This window comes from Equus caballus, chromosome 15 (assembly GCF_041296265.1).
Source record: "Equus caballus isolate H_3958 breed thoroughbred chromosome 15, TB-T2T, whole genome shotgun sequence".
NCBI classification, from domain to species: Eukaryota; Metazoa; Chordata; class Mammalia; order Perissodactyla; family Equidae; genus Equus; species Equus caballus.
In genome coordinates this window covers 90,311,573-90,329,111 of record NC_091698.1, presented here as the reverse complement: position 1 = coordinate 90,329,111, position 17,539 = coordinate 90,311,573, and the positions used below count along the sequence as shown (strand labels likewise).

At 57.5% G+C, this 17,539-nt stretch overlaps 1 protein-coding gene across 1 annotated transcript in view; it reads right to left on the bottom strand.

Moving 5' to 3' along the window:
- Positions 1-4,372: 4,372 nt before the first annotated feature.
- Positions 4,373-17,539, bottom strand: part of HS1BP3 (HCLS1 binding protein 3) — a 33,704-nt gene continuing 20,537 nt past the window's right edge. Inside the window, exons 5-7 of the mRNA XM_023619451.2 lie at positions 13,209-13,369; positions 11,694-11,829; positions 4,373-6,653 (exon numbers count right to left, since the gene is read on the bottom strand). Coding sequence (XP_023475219.1) covers positions 6,395-6,653; positions 11,694-11,829; positions 13,209-13,369 — 556 coding nt within the window. The 3' untranslated portion in view covers positions 4,373-6,394. The remainder of the gene's footprint in view (positions 6,654-11,693; positions 11,830-13,208; positions 13,370-17,539) is intronic.

Genomic DNA, 17,539 nt, shown 5'->3' with positions numbered 1-17,539 from the left:
CAACTTCCTCGGAGGCCCAGTGAGAGGATGATGGGGTGACGGTGGGAGGGCAGCCCCACAGCCGGCTGCCTGGGAAAGCCGTCAGGCAAAGCCGTCAGGCCACTCCTGGGCCAGGCAGGCGCTGGGGGCCCGCCAGGAAAGGCCTTCTCCAGAGCTGTGCGGCCCTCTGGGAAGGGGGAAGCAGCCCACTGTCAGCCAGGATGGCTCTGAGCACCACTGACTTCTCAGTTTGTGCCACAGTTTGCTCTAAATTAGAGTCGTTTTTAGTAAGATCTGAAGTTTCACTATTTAAAAGAGTTGCAACTTTTAATTTTTATTCATTATTTTATTTTATTTTAAAGATTTTATTTTTTTCCTTTTTCTCCCCAAAGCCCCCCAGTACATAGTTGTATATTCTTCGTTGTGGGCCCTTCTAGTTGTGGCATGTGGGACGCTGCCTCAGCGTGGTCTGATGAGCAGTGCCATGTCCATGCCCAGGATTCAAACCAACAAAACACTGGGCCGCCTGCAGCGGAGTGCACGAACTTAATCACTCAGCCACGGGGCCAGCCCCAAAAGAGTTGCAACTTTTGATTAAAAGGTTTCGACATTCCTGGTAGCAAATGAGAGAACTCTAACCCCAGCACATGGTGAGCGTCCAACAGGTACCTGCCGTTCCACTCCTTCCCCGACTCGTCCTCCCTTCTCACAGGGCCCGGTGCTGCTGAAATACTCACAGCTGCGGCTTGGAGAGGACAGGACAGCATGGGACGCTGCTGCCCCAGGTGACTCCTGAAAGCCGACCTCTCAGGACAGGAGGTCATCCAGACCCATTCTGGACCTGCCACCGCCCTGGGGAAGGGGGTGTAATGGCCTAGGGGTGGGCTCAATGGCACAGGGGGGTCAGGCTACACCTTGGCCACATGGGCAGGTCCTAGGGCTCCATAAGTCACATCCTCGGTGTGTCTGCCTCCCACCATCAGTCACGGAGATGTACGAAGGCCAGTACAGCTTCAGTGGCAGTGTGATTCCGGCATCTCCCAAATCTTGTATGAGAACAAGACCACCTGGTCCCAGATGGCACCCAACAGGCCCTCAGAAAGGGTCTTTGCTAGGCCCTGAAGCAGATACAGGAGATGCGGAGTCATCGCTTCTGTTCTCAGGCAACTCAGCCTCCTGGAATGTACGAGACCCTTAGGGACTGTACTGAGTGAAAGTGTCCCCCCAAATTCATGTCTCCCCAAAACCTGTGAATGGGATCTTATTTGGAAACAGGGTCTTTACAGATGTAATTAAGGTAAAATGAGGTCACAGTGGATTTGGGTGGACCCTAATCCAATGACTAGTGCCCTTACGAGAAGAGGGAAATTGGACACAGACAGAGGAGAAGCCATGTGAAGACGGAAGCAGAGACTGGAGTGATGCAGCTACAGGCGAAGGAATTCCAAGGGTTGCCAGCAACCACCAGAAGCTGGAACAGGCAAGGAGGGGTTCTCCTGAGAGTCTTCAGAGAGAGCACAGTCCTGCCAACACCTTGATTTGAGACTCCGGCCTCCAGAACTGGGAGAGTAAATTTCAGCGGTTTAAAGCTAGCCAGTTTGTGGTACTTTGTTACAGCCGCCTAGGAAATGAACATGGTGACCAAGAGCCAGGCTCAGGTTGCATGGGACAGAGCATATATGGGTGCGGGTGTCAGAGGGGGAAGGATGACAGGCGGAGAGGACTGCACGGAGGAGGCGGCACCTCTTCTGGTTGTGTCTGAGGTTTGGGCAGGAGGCCCAGAGAACAGAACTGAAACTAGAGGCTCAGCTGGTAGATGTGTCTTTAATGGCTCACGGTTTGTCATCTCTGTGGTCTCCACCACACCTCTAACAGGCACTGTGCCCAGTGGGTGCTCAGGAAAAGTTCCCTGGCTGTGTTGGCCTGATCTCTCCCTCCCCGCGTCCCCGGAACACCAGAGCTGTGCCTCCTACACGGTGCTTGCCTCCCTCTGCTCTGCACTGTCTGGTTCATGCACTTGTCTCGCTCCTCACATCTTGTATCACTTACTCACCAAACTGCGATTGACGCCCCATGTGACGGGCAGCTTCTAGACCAAAAGGGCTGACCTGCATTTGTCCTGCTTTCCTCCATCTCGCCTCACCTGATTCCCCGTGTTCCACATGTCACAGTGCCTGCACACAGTAGGTGCCATTAGACGCTTAGTGTTTTTGGATGAGCTCTGTGTGTGAGGAGACAGACGACATGGTTGGCCAGCTGGGCTGGGGGGGCCAACTCGGCTTTACCGAGAAAGTGATTAGAGGCTGCTGCTGCTCGCTGAGTGGGTGGAGCCGCGTCAGCAGCCCGGCAAGTTGTCCACAGGGACTCCCATTCACTGAGGCACACACTAAGTCCACCGTTCCCGTTCCTGTGGCTGTGGCCTTATCCTGAGTGTGACCTGAGAAATGAAGTCCCTCGGCTCTCAGAGTGGCCAGAACCATGGACAACAAGAGCCAGAGGGCAGCATGAGGAGAGGGGTTAGCATTTGTACTCCAGGGTGTCTCCATATGTTGTCCTCCTGGGTCCCATTCACCATGTCGTAAGTAGCACAGCATCTGGAAATCAATGGTCAGTGCCTGGAGCCGGAGGCTAGGCTGAGCTGAAGTTGGCAGTGCCCCTGACCACCATTCTGACAGCCTGAGACTTCCCATGGTGCCCAGCTTGTCCAGGACAGGGGTCCCTAATGATGAACCAGAGTGGCCAGCCCACAGAAACTCCTTCGGGCTCGAATGACATGTTACGGTCTAGCTGGGCCATTCACAGGAGCCCCGGGAGGTCTCTTCACTCAGCACTGTGGGGTGAGGGGCGTCACACAGCCGAGCTGGACTGTAACCTGGGTCCTTCCATGCCCACTGAGCCTGATGGCTGATTCCTTCACTGGCCCTTTGCTAAGCTGCCCCCAGCCGTGACGCCTCAGGGTGCTGGGCGGGGAATGGTTTGGGGCGATCAGAGTTTACACTGAATGACACCATCGAAAACTTGACACTAAGGTCAGCTGCTCAAAGGCGCTCTGAGTGTTGACCATGCCTGCTCTGGGCAGCCATCAACCCACACACAGACCCAGGGGCATTGGGAAATGCCAGCCACAGGCCAAGGCCACCATCCAGGGGATGGTGGCTCTGGGCCTTTCTTTCTTTCCCAGTTGGTGACCAGTTGGTGAGCTGGAGAACTGAGCGTGACTTTCCTCACCAGGTCTCCCTGGTGGAGACAAACCAAAGCCTAACACTGGGTGTTAAATCACAGCATTTCGACAGAATGCCAAGGGGGCAGCTGGGCACTAAGGCCACAGGACCCCTCAAAGTGGCTGGACTTTTGCTGTCTTGTTGGTGTCCAGCCTGAGGGCTTCAGCCTCGGGACACCCCCAGAGCACGTGGAGGCGAGCTGGTTCCAGACGCATTGCACTGACATGATCAGGGGACACCAGAGCTCAAAAGGGTGGGGGCTCTCTAGCGAGCCGGCTGCACGGCCTGGCCAGCACAGGTGCTCGGATGGGGACTTTCCAGGAGAACTGGCCGGAGTTGCCAGCTTCCTGAGAGGAACAATGCTGGAAGAGAGAGGAACCCCTGCCTCAGACGGCGCATCCTGTCCACGAGGCTCACGACAGCCTCCACACAAACAATGCTGCTGCCCCCAATTAAACCTGTTTTCCTTCTATGGTGAACTCTCCGCTGCAGGCTGGAGGGCTGAGAGGCCCTTCTCACAATAGCCCAACTGCTCGTCCTCAGGAGCCAAGACCCCAGTTTGAGCTTAGCTACAGGATCCAAGGCCAAGTGGTCGGGGGAGGCCAGGGTCGGTGCAGACTGCCCCTGCACGGGACCTCCGTGACTCCCGGGAACCCATTTTTAGTTCTTCAGGGGCTGTCAGTTTGCAGAGCTGTCTGCTCAGAACCTCTGGGTCCCGGGCAGAAAGCAGCATCTCAGACCCTGAGCTCTGGCAGGAGATGTTTGTGGACAGACGGACGGGTTTATCCGGCAGGGCTGCCTGGGGTCAGAGCTGAAAGGGCTGCAGGGCCAGTCCCCACTCTGTGGAGGTGGAATGGGAGGTGAGGTCTGGAGACAGGAAGTGTCCTCTTCCCAAACAGGTCCTGGCTGAGCAGTTACTGACCCGATGACCCCCACCAGGCCTGGGCCTCTGGCCCCTCTGCCTCAGTTTACAGTGGAATCCTCCCTTTGTCCTTGCCCGACCCTATCAAGTACCAGGCTGGAAGGCTGGGCGGAACCTTGACAGATCCCGGTACTTCAAGGGCAGCTCCGCTTGTTGAGCCCACTGTTTATAAAGACTATCCCCCCCGTCCCCCATCAGCCCAGGTATGGAAAAGAGCGCCACCAAGAAATGCTGGAACGAGTCACTGACATGGACTTTCCTGGATGACTTTATTGGGCATCATCACTCGGTCAGTAGGTCACAGACCTGTGGTGAAAAACGAGCTGCAGTTTGAGCATCAATATCTGGGGAAGCGCACATCTTCACTGAGGTATCCGGAGAGCACCAGGCCACAGAGAACGAGGCCAGTCGCAGTGGGTGACCTCCACCAGAGGACCAGCACCCAGGCGCCTGTCAGCTGCGCCCTCTGCTCCAACGTTAAAGGGTGGTGGGAGGTGGGGCAGGTAGGGGGAGGGGCAGGGAGCTGGCATGGGGTGCAGAGGGCACAATGGGGAGGGGAAAGGGCCCGAGGCAGAGCTGGCCCTGCTTCACCACTGCTCCTTCGAGGCCTTCCTGTGGTCAGGAGGGCGCGGGGCCCAGGGCTGGGTTTTGGGGCCGGGTGTGAAGTCCTGGCAGTGAAAGGGAAGTGGAGTGGCTCGTGCTGGGGGCTGAGGGTTGTCCCAGAGCCAGCTCAGGGCCCTGGGGAGAGGGGCCCTTGGAGCAGTAAGGCAAGGAGGAGGAATCAGCTCTCAGCATCAGAACTGCCTATTTCCTCCCATTCTGGCACAGGTGAAGGCGGGGGGTGGGGTGGGGGCACCTTTTCAGCACTGGACAGCTGATGAAGGTGAGTGAGATGCAGGACAGATCAGCAGGTCCTGCAAAGGCCAGGAGCAGGGCACTAGAGCCTCTGATGGTGGCAAACAACCAGCCCAGCATTGGGGGCCTTCCTCAGGGTTGGCTGTTGGCCCCAATCAGGAAAGGGTCTGGGGTCCTAGTCCCAAACCCCCTTCCAATGCCTCTGTCAGACAGGTCTACTCAAGGGACAAAAGTGGTTGCATTTCATTAAAAACTTGTTTCATTAAAAACTAGTTCTGAACATGAAGAATATGTCAAAAACGACAAAATGTCAAAAAAAAAAAAAGCCGTTCTTTCCTCCATTAAACACCATTCATTCACTGAGAACTTCCTGAGCACCGTGCTCCGCCCAGACCTGTGTGCCGGGGTCTGGGGGGTCCAGGGGGTCCGGGGGAAGTCTAAGGCACTGGCCCTGCCCTGGCACAGGGCTCCTTCTCCCTGGGAAGGCAGCTCCCACTGTGAAAGGCTGGTGAGCAAGTCCAGACCCAGAGGACAGGGAAGGCCTGGCAGCATCCGCCACTGGACAGACGAGGCCCTCGAGGCAGCAGCCGGAGAGCATCCCGCCTAGGGCCATCGAGAGTAGGAGGGACACCCCAGGCCACAGGCCAACATGGAGCTCTGGAGGGTGCTATGACCACTCTGCTCAGAGCTGCAACAGCAGTGGCCCTGTGGCCAGAGGCTCAAGGAGGCCATGGTTTGGCCAGGCCTTCCCCGGGAAAGGAAGAGGGGGGAGACCCGGGCTCGTCAGGCTATCTGTACCCCAGAAAGGCAGGGCTGGCCTGACGTCTCCCTCAAGGTGGACACATGGGAAAGAACCCTGCTTAGCACCTGGGAAACAGAGGCAGTTCAGGGACACCCTGCCCCACCTGGCTCTCTCAGACTCTCACTCAGCATCTCTCTCCTGAGGGACCCTCTCAGAGCCTGCAGGTCCCCAGACGCCACACTTCCCAGAGACTCTGAACACCCGACCCCACCCCAAGTTGGCCAGCCCTCCCTCCTGTGCTGGGGCTGGCAGAGCCAGTGGGCACAAGTGGGCACAAAGTTTCCTTGCCCCGAGTGGCAAGGCTCCCTGGGCCCTGTCACTCTCACTCCATCCTGGGGGCTGGGCTCCCGATTAGTGAAGCATCCCCACATGCTCTCCCCTCCACGTCCACGTGGCTCAGACAATTTGGGCTCCAATTCCTATGGTGACCTTGCTCTCTGCATCCTGCAGGGTTCTGTGACCCCACAGGCCGGAGAAAACAGAACAAGGCAGTACAGGGGTCCTACGACCTGGGGGAACAGAGGTCCTGGGCCTGAGGGGAAAGTGCCCACCTCACCACACGCCCCTCCAAAGCAGACGGTCTGCTGGCCCAGGCCCAGCACCGGGGTGGGAGGGTCAGAAGAGGCTGGGGGCGGCCTGGCCAGGCGTGTCGTGGTCCCGGATGTACTGCAAGATGTCCATCTCATCCATGGCTTGGATCTGCTGCTGCTGCTTCCACTGCCCAGCCACGGCTTCAGATGGGCCTGCTCTCGGGACAACAGCTGGCTTCCTGGGTAGCACGGGCTTAGCCGCCACTGGAGGCTTGGGCTTAGGCTGGGGCTGGGGTTTGGGCTCAGTCCCCAGGTTCAGAATCTGGTCCAAATCCTCTTCGACTCTAGGGAACCAGAAGCAGAAGCCCTGAGCACAAACTCCTGCAAAAGGAGCAAGGGCCCCAGGCAATGGCCCCCACAGGGGGACTGCGCCCAGACCTCCTCCCTGCTCTGGCTTCTCACTCTGGGCCAGGCCAAGGCCCCGCCCCAACCTGGCCCTGCCACCATCCTGCCCCCAGAAGGAACTGAAGGGCAGGCTTGTCCTTCCCTGCAACCCCACAGCACAGCGGGAGCAGAGCCGGCCCTCAGCAGCCTTTCGAGAGCTGCGTCTCAGGAGGACCCGCTCTAGACACACTGGCCTCTTTAGGTGACTTTTCCTTCAACACCACAAGAAACCACAGTAACAGCTGCCAGACACGGAGCTCCTGCTTTGTGCCAAGCACTTTAGACATGTTATCTTGTTTTATCCCCAAACAACCCTTTGGGGAGCACCCCTGAATCTCTGCCCTGCAAATGTGGACGCTCAAGTCCCAGGAGGCTGAGCCGGCTGCCTGAGATGACCGTCAGTATGTGGCAGCGCCTGAGCTGGAGCCAGGATGTGTGACTCCAGAAATGAGCTCTCATCTAGACCAAGTTCAGCCAGACAAACAATAAATGAGGGGCTCTGACCGTTGTAGGGTGGGATGGGGTCTGTCTGCCCACCTGCCCCCTGTGGGCCACACAGGCACTAGGCAGAGCCCACCGAGGGCTGGAGCGGCCTCAGCCAGGGTCCACCAAGACTCAGTCATGGCCCTGGACCTGATGGCCCATCAGTGAGTAGGACTAACGGCCTCAGCAGTGTGATGGTCACATGGGACCCGCTGCAGAAATCGAATGGCAGTTAAGAAAGGCAGGCCACAGCCTCGCTCTGCCCTCTTTGCCTGAGGGAACTCCTGGTGCGGGAACTCAATTCCTGAGGACCGGATGCACAGCAGAAGATCCATACAATCCACTCTACCACCCACCCACCCACCCTCCCTATCAGCGTTGTGCTGAATACCTACTATGGTCAGGCTTTTCTACATTCATTAACTCACTTAAAAATCACAAAACACTGTCTGGCAGTAGATACTGTGAAAACAGAGGCGCAGGGAGATGAAGGGCCTGGCCTAGGGCCCACGGCTAGTTGTGGAGGAGCAGGACTCGGCCTGGGTGTGGCTGGGTCTCCAGGGTGTGTCTGCCTTCTTGGGGCACCAACACACTGAAGCTTGTTCTCCAGGGCCAGGCTGGGTTTCCTCCAAGGTCAAGGATCCCTCTGTATGCTGAGGCCCCGGGCTCCCCAGAGGCCCTTCAATCATCTGCCAGGTGACACTGCTGGACCTGTTGCCTCGGAGGACCCAACCCAGACCCCCTCTCGCCTTCCTGAGGGAGAAGCTTCTCTTGGGACTCCGTGGTAACCTCCCACACACCTGCATCCTCAGGGAGGTCTGCTGGGCTCAGGCCTTAGGACACCTCTTCTCTTGTCCCTTCAACAGAGGACAGTCCCACCTGGCACACGGCAATTCAAAGAAGACCCAAAGCAAGAAGAGCTGCAGAACAAGTGACCACCGACAGGGCCCTTCCCCTCCCTGGGCCTCAGTTTCCCTACCTGTGAGTGGCCAGATGAGGTCATTTCAGAAATGTACCAGCTTTTATAGATGCTAAGAAAGAATGACCCGACCGGTGCTTCCCTGCCCTCCCCTCACTGGGCTGAGGGTAGGCAGTAGGCGTTCCTGGCTCCAGATTACGTTCCCAGGGACGCGTCAGCCTCTTGCCTGCCCTCCTGGAGAAGCTGTGCACTGACCAGGCTGGTCTGGAACTAGGAGACAGCAGGAGACCCTGGGCTGGTGGAAGGGTCTGATCACAGTATCCTGGGAGCTCTGGGACAGTTACATGGAAAACTCCCACTGAAATCCAGGGGCCAGTTTTGGAATTCCTAAATGGGCGTTCCTGGCCCTTTCCAAGCTTCCTAAACCAGCAGAGATATCTAGACAGGTGCCACCCACACCTGGGTGCAGAGGTTCCATGTGTCTAAGAGCATCAGGACATGCCTCACTCAGCCATGCTGGGGACAGGGAAGGAGGGCACAGGGGCTGGAAGCAGGAGACCTAGGGGCCCTTGCGCAGGCCACCTGGCCTCTCCAGACTTGTTTTCTCTCTACAAAATGGGCACAGCAGCATTACCCGCGGGACTGCTGAGCGCCGTGTACATAGGAGCGCAGCACGGTGCCCAGGGGAATGCGGGTGTATTCCTCACCCGCTCCTCCCTCCTCAGTGGCCTCAGACACCCCACCTTCCTGGTCCTCAGTCTCTCCATCCCTATCTGGGATCCAGCTCCGATGGCAGGGCTGGACAGAGACATGAGTGGAGAGGAGGCGCCTTTGGTCAGAGCAACTCCCGGCACTACAGGGCTGGCAGAGGCCTGCGTGAGTGTGGAGGTGCCCTGCACACCCTCCCTGGAGGGGCTGCCTGAGGGAGCTCTGGGTCGCCCCTGCCTGCTTCCTGGGTCAACCTTCTGTGACGGGGCACAGACCACAAAGGGAGAATTCAGAGCCTCTGTGGACAGCAGAGAAGCAAGCAAAAGGTGTCCCTCCAGTCCAGACCCAGAGGGGACAGCCCGAGCCAGGCCTTCAAAGAGAGAGCAGCTGCCTTGAGTTCCAGGCCATCCCCGGAGACGTCATCCAGGGACAGCTGCTCCCGGCAACCTCAGCTCAGATGTGTCCTGACTCCAGTGTGGCCTGGCTCCCTCCAAGCAGCAGCCCTTCCTCGAGCTCCCCTGAGGCAGGTGCTGGCTGCTTCTGCATCTTCCACTGGAGGCTCAGTGCCCAGGAAAAGCTCAGAGGGACTGAATTATCGTCAAACGGGGCCCTTGGGGAAATAAAGCAGCAGCTAAAAGCTTGCGTCCAAGTTCAGGATTTGTACTGCTTGGCACAGCCACGACTCTTGGATTCGCTCTGAGTTGGGAGGTGGGGGCAAGCCAAGGCGAGAGGTGGGGCAGCCACACTTGGGATACGGGTGGACGCACAGCACCACTTTCCAAGCCCCCAATTTCCACCTGGGCTCTCTGAGTCATAGCTAGTAGGTCCCACTAATGCAAGGTCTCCTCTCTTCCAGGCCCTGCTGGTGTGAGGTCAACCACCAAGGGGCTGGAGGGAGCTTCGAAGACCCTAGTCCCACTCCTCCTCCCCAGCTCCCTGCAGAGGACAGGACTTGGCTAAAGACCAACACCGGAGGCCCCATCTTGGTGTGGCTGCACAGCAAGAGGGAATGGAGGCTTCTCAGACTCCAAACCCCGCTCGCACACCGCTCCATGCTGCCTCGGGACGGTTGGTGCCAGCTATGTGATGAATGAGCGGTAAAAACATCAGGGAATGAATATTAGAAAGTTATTATAAAGAAGCCTGATTACTACCTGGAGAATCACAAGGCAGACACAAAGAAGAAAATATGGTTCCTGCTTTCCAGAAGTGAGCTCTTTTGTCACCAGACGTCTGGTGGAGTGAGGTAGGGCTGTAGGACTGGGTCGGGAAGCAGTGAGGCGCTCTGCGGGTGCTCAGAGGCATTATAGGCAAGGGCCCCAGGGACCACTAAGAACGTGAAATGCTGCATGGTGTTTCCCCCCTTGAGCCTGCATACTCGCGGAGTCCTGCTCAACACTGGTATTGCCCCAGCCCCTGACCACAGAAGCCCTTTGAAGGTGACACCTTTGAACATCCACCAAACCTATGTTCTGCAGAACATGGATTGGCAAGTGCCGGTGCCATGGTTTAGAATAAACGATGCCAAGAAGGTCCCGCTGGGACACGCTGAATTCTGGAGACACAGAGGCTCCCCGTGCAGGACATGCTCAGCCAGGCCCTGCCACTCCGCGTGGCTGACTCTAGTCCTCTGCCTCCCTGTGCCTCAGTTTCTTCCCTAATGACATAACAATAATCCCAGCTTCTCCAGCCTGCCGGGATGTCAGGGGCGAGGACACAGGATGCGAGTGAACAGGTGCCAGGGGTCGTGGGGAGATGTACAGACAAGAAGCTGTCACTGTGACTCAGGCTCCATGGGCACTTCCAGAGGCTGCCCAACAGCCCGTGGCTGCTAACACGGGTGGGGATGACAGCCTCCTGGGACTGCACGCCTCAGCGCCACAGAACTGTCCCTGGAAAGAGACAGCTTGGCGTCCTGTAAATGGCCAAGCACAGCCTGCACTCTGGGGGACGTCGAAGATGCGAGGGAGAGACGCACAGCGCCAACCACGCTGAGCAAGCCGTGGACATGCAGAAGCCTGGGGGAGCTGCTAACCCGGGTGGGAGGTGGCTCTCCCAGCTTCTCCTTCGCCCAGGGCCTAGAGGGTCCTGAAGCAGTGGGAGGACAGCACACAACCAGGCAGACCTGGGTCCCAGTCCTGGCTCTGTCACTTGGGGGCTGTGGCCTTGGGCCAGATCTCTCCCACCTGCATTTCCTGTAAAATGGAGATAATAGCACCTACCCAGGGGGCTGTCGTGAGGATTAAACAAGATAACATGTGAAGAGTCCAGCACACTGCTGGATGCACAGCAAGCACTCTGTAAGTAGTGGCTATTTTTTGCACACATCTTCCACTCGTTCTGTCAATTGACCTCCCACAACAGGTTAAGCCTCGCTCTCCCCTCTGTAAAGTCCACTTATGGGACCCCGTGGTGACCAGCCACTGTGCAGTACATCTGCGCTTTGCTCCCTCTGGGGGAGCCACATGCTACTAAGAGTCAGTTTTATTTGTTCCCAAGGCTGTTCCTGCCAGTTATACTTGCTTTTGCAATTATACAATTTAATTATTCGTTACATAAACCATTAAAATATGAGTGTGGAAAAAAAAAAGAAAAAGACTTGTATGCATGAAGTTCTCCCTTTCTGGAACTTGCTGAGTGGCTGAGCCCCCAGCCAACTCACCGAATCCCCTTCGCTGCCCCCTGGTCAGTTCCCACCACAGCCTCCTGCCTGTGACAGGCCTGGATTCCCTCCCTCAGAAGCCAAGGCTGCACCCACATTGGGACGGGTCCCTGGCTCTATCCAGACCACTCTCAGAGCTGGCAAAGCATCGTTGGGGTCAGGTAGTACCTGAACAGCTCCTCGGAGGCCTCCCTGAGGCCCAGGTTGGACGTGGGGCCTCCACTTTCACTGGCTGCAGGCAGCAGTAAGGGGTCACCCAGGGAGACGGCCCCGCCGAGTTCAGGATCATCAAACAACTTCAGGGCTGCAGAGAAGGCAGCAGCAGAGTGGTCAGAGGAAGTCCTGGCTCGTCCTCAGCTGCCTGGGGGTGTGGGTGGAGATGGCCTGGTCCAGCCTGCTGGCACAGCCAGGAGAGAGTGAGCGAGGGACAAGGCAGAGCATGGAAGAACCAGAGGAATGGGGCCAGATCGGGGCAAGAAACAGGCGCTCCTTGGGGTCTGGCACCTGTCTGCCCAGCCCCACCCCCCACTTCCCCCATGCTGGGCCACTCTCGGTTTCAAATCCTCACAGCCTTCCCTCTTCTTTTAGGAGGAAACGGCCTCTTCAGCTCACTGCGCCAGGCTCCCCATGACCTGGTGCAGCTGGATCCCTCAGCTTGGCCCCGGGCTGCACCTCGTCTTCCAATAAGCACTTACCGAGTGCCAACCACCGGCCAGGACTGCTGCCTGCTGGGAGGTGATGCTGGGGGGTGACCAGACACTGTTCTGACTACAGTCCCTGCCTACAAGGAGCCTGGGTCTACTTCCGACCCTCTCCTGTCTTGACTGCTCAATGCTGCCCTTCAGGAAAGGTGACCGTGGCCTCTTCAACTGCAATATACTTCTTCAGTAGGTGGGGCAAACCCCGCTGACTTTTCAGGATCCAGCTCCAGCACAGTCCCCACCTGACCCCCACCCCAGGAAGCCTGCCCCGGTGTCCCCACAGGCACTGATATTCTGCTCAGACCTGTTACAGACTCAGGCTACCCTGTAATTGTCAGATGTCTTGTCTCCCATGGGAGGCCCTGAGGCTGGGACTGTCTTACTCATCCCCACGTTCTCGGACCCAGCGCAGAGCCTGGCCCTTGGTGGGTGTTGGCTGAATTAACACGTGACATCAATTCCCCATCCTGGATGAAGACCTGGGTAGGGTAAGGAAAGCGCAGACCCAAGGACAAGCGTAGAAGTCCCAAGGCTGCTGGTTTTCTCTTTTCCATCTCTGCAGAGAACCCTCCAGTGAGTCTAAGCGGGCGACAGAAAATCTCTTACTATAATCCACATCCTAGAGCAGCAGCAGGCCCAGGGCAGGTCAGCACCCACTTCCCACCCAGTGCCCACATCTGGCCGCAGATACAATGAAGGCGCTTTCACACAATCACAATCACACCTCTCTAACGAACAGAGAAAACTACCCTCCCTTCCAAGGGATGATCAGAATAAACACACATCCCCGGAATGTTCCAGGGTGTGGGGACACGAGGTACGAAACTAGACTTCTCCTGTGGAAAATCTCTGTGAGTTGAGTCTGTATCACGCTGAAGCAGGACAAGGGGAAGACATGTGGCAGGTCCAAAGGTGCTCACAGAGGCCGGCCGAGTCACCGAGTAGACACCAAGAGGGATGGGAACACCTGGGTTCTACTCACGGTCTCTGAGGGGCGCAGCCTCTGCGGGGCCTCCTGGGGAGAGCTTCCTGCCCAGGCCGAAAAGCCCCTCATCAGGGTCCACCTCCTCATCAAAGATGGTGAGCCGGGGCGAGGGTTTGGGCTTCACGGCCACTTCGGGGAGTTTCTTGGGTTTCTTGGAGCTGGGGAATCACAGACGAAGGACAAGGTTAAGACTTCTCATGAGAGCCCTGGCGGATGGCCCAGGTGGCCTGTCAGACCCACACAGGTGCTGGGCGGGCTTGAGCTGCGTCCAGAATGAACTTTCCAAGGACCTGGCAACGGAAGGCAGTGAGATCCGGCTACTGGAGCAGCCAAGGCTGTGCCCAGGGAACCACGGCTGTCAAGATGTGCAGGAGGAGCAGGTGGGTGTCTGGACCACACAATCAACCGCCAGACAACTCCCAGCCCTGAAGGGCGGCTCAGGCCTCAGGCCTGCCTGCATGGTCATGGGTCAGAGAACATGCTCTGCTTCCGGAGGCTGCGGGGGCTGCCTGAGCTCAGCACCTCCCTGGGGACAGGTTCAGAGAGTCACACCGCACCACTCAGAAACAGGGGAGGATGCAGTCTGAGGCCACAAACCTCAGGCCTGGCCCCAGGGGAGAGCAGAAGGCAGCCTTGGTAAATGTTCCTTTACTTCCCACACAGCCCCCTGTCCCTTGAGTGATGTAACCTCCATCATTCTAGAAAACACTTCAGTCCCTCTGAGTAAACCCCACCTCCATCAGGAAGCCCCTCTGGCTACACAGAGCCCCAGTCGGCTCTGTCCCCCTTAAGGTCCCCTTCCGTCTCATTTACCGACTGGCCGAGGTCCTGCTCTGGGCAGACACGGCTGAGGGAACAGGGAGAGGGCACGAACGAGGGAAGCTTCTGGGCCACAGAGTATTTTCCCTCCCGCTCCGGGTGGTGGCTACACTGCATGTGGACTTTCAACGAAGCGAACCCTAGGGGTCTGCGCACGTCACCGTCAGTTACATCACCGGTAGGTAAATAAACAAGCAAACGTGGTTTTAGTTTAACAAGGGGATCCAATCCCCGATGCTGATGCCTAATTAGCCATTGAAGCCTCCTGCAAACAATGAGAACCAGCTTTTTACTGGAAATGGGATTTCCGGTTTCCCTGTCTGCCTGGAGGGCAGTTCCACCGGGCCGAGGTCACCAGCTGAGCTCATGCCCGCAACAGTATGTGGCTAAACTGAGCCGAGAGGCTGGCTCTGCCCTAAACCGTGGTGCAGACTAACCGGGAGCAGATAAAAATAGCAGCAGGTGGCCCCGGGTGCTGGAGGGCAGGGCGCTCAGAGCAACCATTCCCATGGGCTGGATTCAGACATCTCTAGAACATTAAGTGCCCAGCTGAGACGGGGAGAAGCTACGAAAGCTGGGAATGCCCTGCTGGGAGGCTGCAGGACGGAGCACACCTCCACGCTTAGGGCCGGAGCCCGGGAGGGAAGATCTCTGTCAGGCTTGTTGGGTAGATGAAGAAACAGTGGTTCAGGGAAGCTGGGTGTCCACTCAAGGCCACACAGTAGACAGGGTGACTAGAAGTGAGGGCAGCCACGCTCATGGTCCTAGTCTCTGGCCCCCTCAAAGTGTCCCATGAACAGGAAGGAGATACAGCACAGGTGGGGACAACAGGCTCTCTCCCCCGTTCTCTGTGAGAAAGCAGCGCATTTTGAAGGCAGAGAGGGAAAGCAGAGACTCAGTAACAGGGGCTGTGCCAGGGAGCCCCATGCACCCATCCCTGCTCCTTCTCTGTCCCAGACACAAGCCAGACGCGCTTACTCATAGGCCACCAGGGACACACCTCTGCTTTGGCGCCAGCCCCAGGCCCTGCCTGTGACACTGGGCAAGGTGAAAGCGGGCCTGGACTTCATTCCAAGAGCATGTGCTTTCTGGAAACTTCAGCGGCAGCTCCTCACATCACTCAGGGACTCAGGGTGGCCTGCTCTTACTCCAACATTTTCCCCCTTTTGTTTGACTGATCAGGCCGAGCCAGTTCAGCTCTCATGACAGCTGGAAGTGAGTGCCAAAGAGAGGCCATGGCCCTGGGGGCAGGCCAGCAGAGACGGCCCCAGCTGAGACCTACTGAGTCAGAACCCTAGGGGTGGGCCGGGAAGCTGTGTTTGAGTACCTGTGGAATCCTACGACCAGTCAGGTTTGGAGCCACTGGACCGGCCCGGGGCCTGCAGGCTCTGCCCACTGCTGCCCCTCAATTACCCTTCACAGCTACTCTTGCTTGGCCCGCTCCTGGAACGGGCAGTGACTGCGGCCGTGAAGGCGGAGCACCCCCGGCCCAGGACGGCAGCTCCCAGGGAGGGCACTGCCCGCAGGTCCACCCGCTCGGGAACCAGCAGGCCCTGACACAGCTCCCGGGGAAGCAAGCTCCCACCCACCCCAGCACACAGGCACCCCGCAAGGGCGAGAGAGGCTTCCCAGGGACCAGGAGGCAGAGCAAGAAGAGAGAAGGGAACCATCTGAGGAACAAAGGAAGCAAGAGTGAGTGAACATGATTGATTATCTCTGGAGAAGCCATCTGAGATTTCAGTAATTCCCCTTCTCGCACCTGCTTCTGTTCTGAGAACGCGAGTCGGGCCTGACCTTCCTGCTATGTGCGTTTTCATCTCAAATTGGATGAAGGTGCTTGTTTTTCTCTCTGGAGACATTTCTGATCTTTTGCTGTCTTGAATTGAAATACTGTGAATGTGGGGCCTGTGGGGCTACTCAGGCAGGCACTGTCTGTAGGCACCCCACTCCGCCCTGGGCTATCCTGCCTCCTCAACTCTCCCTGACCCATCTCCAGGGACAGAAGGAACAAGCAGGACATACAGAGCTTTGATAGCTGAGAGCCCCAGGGTCCTGTCCTGGTTGGCCCCAAAACTTCAGTCTCTGGGACTCAGTCATGTGGCTTGGTCCAGAGCAGACACTCAGCAAATATCAGATGAAAGGATGGATGGATGGTGGAAGGAAGGAAGAGGGGAAAGAAAGGATACCAGACAAACAGACGCACAGACAGGGTGACAGTACATCTCTTATCCAGACTTATTTCTACCTCCTCCCCCAGGGAGGAGGGGAAAGGGAGTGAAGAGAGAGGGGTCCCAGGTTCAGTCTGAGACAGAGACCCCTATTTAGAAAGCCCCTCCACTCCATCACTCCTCCTCCAAAGATCTCTCAGTCCTCTCCGTGGCCTCAGCACCAGCCCCTCGGCCATTCTGTAAGCAGCACATCCATTCGCTCAGTGCTTCGATGACCCAGCACTCATTAAGCACCTCCCACATGCAGGAACCTGTGCTGGGTGACGAGGGCACAGAGATGAGTAAGACTTGCCACTGTCCCCAGAAGCTCACAGCCGAGCAGAGTCACAGCCACATAAATCGATCACGACAACATAAGGCAATAATTCCGTGACAGCCAGAGCACAGATAAAGGAGCCAACGCAGCCGGAGGGCTTCCCAGAGGTGAGCAGCAGAGGTGGGCAGTGACCTCAGTGTGCCAAGGGTGGAGACCCTCATTCTGTGAGGGTCTGCAGGGGGTGGGACCAGGAACCCAGATGACTCTGGATGACATGGAACCCCTCGGCAGGGGCAGTGCTGTGAAGGGGGGGGCAGTGGCCCAGGCCCCCCATGGAAGCTCTGCTCATGGGTCATGGAGAAATGATCAGGGCCTGGGCCAGGGGAGCAGTGGCCATGTGACGGGGAGGCGAGATCAGGGAGGGCATCAGAAGGCAAACGTGCTTATTAATTTGGACTGTTGAGGTGATCAGCAGGCAGAAGGGACATGTCCAGGATGATGCCAGATTTCTGAGTCAGGGACAGGGACAGGCATTTCATATGTGACGTGAGTCACTCAGACTCCAAGCCGTCTCTTCCCCTCCCATAGGTCGTGTGAGCATGGACTCAGGCTGCACACACAGGCGATGGCCCTGACACCCCCGCCATCCCCTCCCCACTCTGTCTCCATCAGCGTCCACCCAGCTGTCTGCAGGACGCACCTCCCAGCTCAGCTGTGCCTGCCCACCAGCCCACCCTTCACACTGACATGATGGAGGCCAGTATGATTAGACTTTTGTCACCAGGGAGGAGCAACTGAGCCTCAAACAGAGATGTCTACAATGAAGAGAACTGAAGCTCCTGACTTCCTGAACATCAGGAGGGGGTTGTCCTCTGAATTTGTGCAGGTTCCAGCACAGCACAGGTTGTATGAGGCAGGTGGGGGGTTCCCTGGAAGGGTGCAGGCATGTGGAAGCGTGTTCCTGTAGTACGCACATGTGTGCACGGACAGACATCAGCTTTCCTGCTGTGTGTGCCTGATAGAAG